General features: G+C 37.8%; 1 protein-coding gene across 1 annotated transcript; it reads left to right on the top strand.

Annotated features, from left to right (window-relative positions):
• Positions 1 to 1251: 1251 nt before the first annotated feature.
• Positions 1252 to 4976, top strand: LOC106536198 (neurabin-2). Its single transcript, XM_014033405.1, has 5 exons — positions 1252 to 1474; positions 1569 to 1622; positions 2942 to 3171; positions 3250 to 3346; positions 3627 to 4976. The coding sequence occupies exons 1-5, from the start codon at positions 1286 to 1288 to the stop codon at positions 3675 to 3677; spliced, it is 621 nt and encodes a 206-aa protein (XP_013888859.1). The 5' UTR covers positions 1252 to 1285; the 3' UTR covers positions 3678 to 4976.
• The last annotated feature ends 336 nt before the right edge of the window (positions 4977 to 5312 follow it).

Raw genomic sequence — 5312 nt, forward strand, 5'->3', positions numbered from 1 at the left:
TGTTGATTAATCCTGCAGTCACTCACTGACGTCTTCCTCGTGTAAAAAAGCAAAACCCGAACTAACTTACTTTAGCGATCCTGTGGTTCAATATTTTTGAAACTAACTACAAAGTTTTTATTTTGCATCAGTTTTAATGTTCCCTCTAATAAATCTGTTTGTTGATTAATCCTGCGGTCRCTCACTGATGTCATCAGCTCATTTTCTGAGCCGCGGAACTGCAGGTTGCTTTTTCACAAGTCGGTCTGCTCGACTCGGGCCCGGCTCTGATACTACCTCACTTGGGCTCCGAGGGGCATCAGGGGTGGGCTCGCTTTACTCACCTCTCCACCTTCGTGTTTCATCTGAACGACCCGAGGAGGACAGAACGCACGTCAGTCCCGGACTGAGCTGTCTTATGAACGAGGCTTAAATGTATCAAAAGGCTAGCTAAAAGTTAGGAAGTAGCAGAATGGTAGCTAAAAGCTAAAAGTACCACATGGAGATAAAATTATTCAAGGAACTGAAGAAATCTGAATACAAGTTTTATGAGGAAAATGTTAATAAAGGTAGATATTTTGAAAAGTATAAAAGCTACATAACAAAGTCGTAACCCCCGTTTTCTGAATGAGCTGAATGTTCTGATGTTAATTAGTAAATTAGATTGCAAAAGCTGTTTAGAAAATAACAAAATGTTAATTTACAGCTACAACATCAACTCATCCCTACAAAGGTAATCATARCTTTTAGAGCTAGTTCAGGCATAATATACCACCTTAAAAAAAAAGAAAAGCAGAGCTTGTSTTTGGTGCCGTCAGCTTGTCCTGCATCTTCTTAGTTTGCCTTTAGGATTATGACGTTTATCTGACGACAGCAGCAAACAGTAAAACCGTCCAGCGTGCACGATCAGCATCATCATAAGCTCCGATCAGAAATGGGGCCAAATCTGGATGACTCGGATTTTGTAGCTTTTTGTTTTAAGCAGGTCGCAGATATTTTCTGCTCGTGTAGGCTCAAACCCCTGCAGTGTTTTCCTCGCAGCATCACAAAGACRGTTCTCTGCACTCCTACAGGGTGACAGTGGGTGCTTCTGCAAAAAGCTGTAGGTTGCGTTTTAATGCTAAAGTCAGCGATTGTTTAAAGTCTGCGCCATCTAGTGGCCGTGTGAAGTCACCACTCAGATGTAAATATTTCACCTGAAAATAACAAAATTCCAATTGATAATGCAAATCACTGCCCAGAGTGTACGTTTATTTTACCTGTAATTCACAATAAACTATGTTTTAAACATATTTTTAATCATCTTATGCAATTTTTTTTCCTCATAAACGTGTTCCTGCAGGGTGGTGAATATGGCACAGATGAGGAGGAAGATGAGGACGAGGAGGCCAGTCCGCCGTATCCCAGCGCCATCGAGGTGTTTGACCTGGCAGAGAACGAGGACATGTCCCCTCTGGAGACGGACCCCGAGAAACTTGCCCACAAATACAAAGAGGTGAGACGTGAATTTATCAGACTGGAGCATTTTAATCTGGTTTCCTCTGATGTCATTAACACAAACATATATATATTTATTTTTTATCGTAAAGCTCCAAATAAAACACGCTGTGACCCAGGCTGAGATCCAGCAGCTGAAAAGAAAGGTGAGGCTGAGAACGTATAAATCATTTCAAAGGTTCTTTTGCATTTTGACCAAAGGTAAACAGGAAGAACTTGAAAGCTGAGTCAGCATTATTTTTTTCTGCAACAGCTTCAGCAAACGTTCAGCTTTTGTTTTCATACGTCAACATCTTCAGCTTGCTCACAACATAACAGCTAAGAGTTATAGTTGTAGCTTTTATTCTTTAATATTTAACTTTATTTGAATTTTCTTTCTTTCAAGATCTAAAAAACTTTGTTCTGTTTCAAATCTACTTCAGCATAGCTGTTTTATATACGGTAATAACAATATATTTATATTGTATAAAAATAAATAAATAAAATAAAAATATTTAGCTTTTAGCTACTGTTGTGCTAATTTAGATTTTAGATAATTTTCTGCTAATTTTACCTTTAATCTACTTTCTGTTAATATTTTGTCTTTTAGTTTGTTTTACTAGTTTTAGCTACTCTTTTACTAGTTGTAGTTTTTAGCTACTGTTTTGCTAATTTGATCTTTTAGCCACTGTTGAACTAACTTTTTAGTTTTTTAGCAATTGTTCAATTAATTTGAACTTTTAGCTACTTTTCTGCAAACTCAAGATTTTAACTACTATTAAGCTAATATAATCTTTAAGCTACTTTTCTGTTAAGTTTTGCTTACTTTAGTTCTTTAGTTTCTTTGGTAGGCCAGGGTCATTGCTTCTGTTTTTACTAGTTTTAACTTTTTGTTAATCTTTTACTAGTGCTAGCTTTTAGCTACTGTTCTGCTAATTAAAGGTTTTAGCTACTATTTAACTAATATTGCCTTTTAAGCTACTTTTCTGTTAATTTTTACTTACTTTAGTGTTTTGATTTTTTTGGTAGGCCAATTATTATCTTTAAGGTGCTATTCTGTTAGTTTTTGCTTACTTTGGTTTTTTCTTATTAGTTTTAGCTTTTAGCTATTGCTTTGCTAATTTTAGCTTTTAGCTACCATTCTATTATTACCTTTAAGTTACTGTTTTGGTAAATTTATCATACTTTTAGTTTTTAGTTTATGTTTTAGTAGTTTTGGCTTTTAACTACAGTTTGACTAATTTGAGCTTTTATTAATTGATCTGCTAATTATAGCTTTAGCATCCTGATTTTCTGATTTTATTCTTTAGCTACTCTCTGTCTGAATATAGCTTTTGGTTTTGCTTATTTTAGTTAGTATTTTTTCCACAGATTTAAGCTTTGCTCTGGTTGTTTTATCTGAAAATTTCAGTTTCAGCCACTTTAACAAACGTCAGTGAAGTCATTCGGTTAGATGTGTGTTTAAGTTGTTTGTTCGTCTCTCCAGCTGCACCACGCGGAGCAGGAGAAGCAGCGCTGGCGGATGGACAAAGCCCAGCTGGAGCAGACGCTGCAGGAGAACAAGGAGCGGATGGAGAAACTGGAGGGCTACTGGATGGAAGCTCAGAGTCTGTGCCAGGCCGTGGATGAGCACCTGAAGGAGACCCAGGCCCAGTATCAGGCCCTGGAGCGCAAATACAGCAAAGCCAAACGGCTCATCAAGGAGTATCAGCAGAAGTACGAGGGTCTGACTGCAGATGGTAAAAACTGAGAGGTGAACACGTGTTGATGTTTGGGTTTTATTTCCTTTAACAGGGAGATCGAGTACCTGAAGAAGGAGACTCAGCGTTGTGCACAAGTTGGAGCTGAGGCCTCCATTTTGAAGGAGGAGTCAGGACAACTGCAGGAACAGGTAGAGGAGGTGATTCAACATCTGTAAACTTTCAACAAAGACTAACATCAATGATGGGGTCGTGAATTCTTTTCAAAGTGATGCCTTTAAAAGCACTTTACCAACAAACATGGCTGCTAGGTGTAGTGCTCTGCCTATTTTCAGTTATTTTGGCTGTTTTTGTAGGTAAACAAACAGACATMTTAACCATCTGTTTTGCTTCTTACTTCATGAATGTTTTTGTACTTTTTGGTCTGGTTTTGTGATAACCTTTGTTTGTTTGTTTGTTTTTTATTCCTAGGTGGCCGATCTGGAGTGCCGGGTGGAGGAGCTGAAGTCTGAACCTTTATAAAAGGCTTTTTTTTTTCTCTCCGTTCTGTGTGAAACTTTCAGCCGATGAAGCGGTGTGTCGTCGTGCTGAGCTGCAGGGTATTTGTCTCCAACTCGAGCGTGGTCATATACTCTGTCCTTTCTGGCCTTGTGTTTCAACCATTTTTAACCTCGTTCTTTCCGTTAACGCCGACCGAAGGAGGATGTTTAAACTTCTTGAAGACAAAAATGTCGACCTCTAAATGTATCATTCCTTTTTAATTCCCAGTATTTTTTTTCCTTTTTAATTTGTTATCCTGTGCAGCTTTTAATTGCCAAAAACAAGTTTTTTTTTGCATCGTTTTGTGACTTTTTCCCGCCGTTTTTTTGTACAGATGTGATACCGTGTGTTTTAACAATCACTTTGATTTGTAAAAAAAACAGAAAAAAATGTATGTGTATAACATTTAACAATGTAAACGAAGGTTGTTGTATATTTTACGCGACGAGGACGGACATTGCACTGAAGAAGACATCGTTGTGGAGTGGGGGAAAAAAAAGGCGGGAAGGAGCGACGTCTTCAAAATGGTAGAAACCGTATCCCAACCTCTGTAGGGGTCTCGTCACATAATCTTAAGAACCACTTGCTGCCTACCTTTCAGAAGTGTTTGTGCATTTTTTTTTTATTTACACTAAACCTCATCAAGTGATCAACCCTCTGGTTTCACCCTCGCGGACCTAAACCAACCTCCACTACTTCTGTGCCACAAAACGCCGAATTCTCCCTTCAAATGGATGTTGTCAAAGACTTGTAGTAACCCGAGTTACTTAGGAGTACGGATAGATGAAACATTTACAGGACTGCGCCGTTTCTAGAAGCCAGCAGCAACGTTTTACGTCTCGAACCAGCAGCTGCACTTTGACACCGCCGTGTGTAGCACATGGACTAAAGAAAACCACTGCCAGGTTTCTTACCTGTTTTGTTTGAAATGAGTCTTACTCGTGTCACCTGTCATGCCAGTTTGTTTGTATAGTACAGGTCGGACTTAAATATTTTCGATTTACGTAATATTTATAATATAGTCGAGGTGGAAAAGTGAGCTAAAAACCTGACGAGGGCGAAAAGTAATCAAAAAGACAAAGCAGTACTGTCATGTTTAAAAAAAATGCAAAATGTAGTAGATCTGAGTGACTGAAAATAAAATCTAGGATTACATGAATTTAAAAAAAAAACAGGCATGGTTATGACTATTTTCATAAGTATTAAGGCTTGTACAGTGCACACGCTTTGCATTGTATGGGTGTATGTTTTGTGGAATAAATGGTCAACAGTGATGGTCAACTTGGTTGTTTTATTTATTTCAAAGCAAGATTCATTTTGAAATCAAATGAATGTGCATTAATGTGCAAAAACACTGCAATTTCTTACGCTTAAAGGTATCTTGATAAATATTTTTCTTGGCTTTCGGTAAGGTCTTCATCTTTTTTTTCTTTAGACTTTGGCTGCTTTAGCAGTTTTTTTTGTCCAGTCCTTGGATGACCTGATGCTTCAGTTGGTGACAAAACTCCAAAACTTTCCTGCTTCCGACTACACACAAACGATTATTTTAATAATCGATTAATCACCAATTATTTATTCGATTAGTCGACTAATCGGATCATACGTTAATTGAATATA

Source organism: Austrofundulus limnaeus, unplaced genomic scaffold, assembly GCF_001266775.1.
Source record: "Austrofundulus limnaeus strain Quisiro unplaced genomic scaffold, Austrofundulus_limnaeus-1.0 Scaffold1725, whole genome shotgun sequence".
In the NCBI taxonomy this organism is placed as follows: domain Eukaryota; kingdom Metazoa; phylum Chordata; class Actinopteri; order Cyprinodontiformes; family Rivulidae; genus Austrofundulus; species Austrofundulus limnaeus.

What these genes read in the sequence shown, in the direction of transcription:
- LOC106536198 (XM_014033405.1), top strand. Translation starts at nt 1,286, where the DNA reads ATGCAATTTTTTTTCCTCATAAACGTGTTCCTGCAGGGTGGTGAATAT. An exon ending in TTGCCCACAAATACAAAGAG is followed by an intron (nt 1,475 to 1,568) that starts GTGAGACGTGAA and finishes TTTATCGTAAAG; the next exon opens with CTCCAAATAAAACACGCTGT. An exon ending in TCCAGCAGCTGAAAAGAAAG is followed by an intron (nt 1,623 to 2,941) that starts GTGAGGCTGAGA and finishes TCGTCTCTCCAG; the next exon opens with CTGCACCACGCGGAGCAGGA.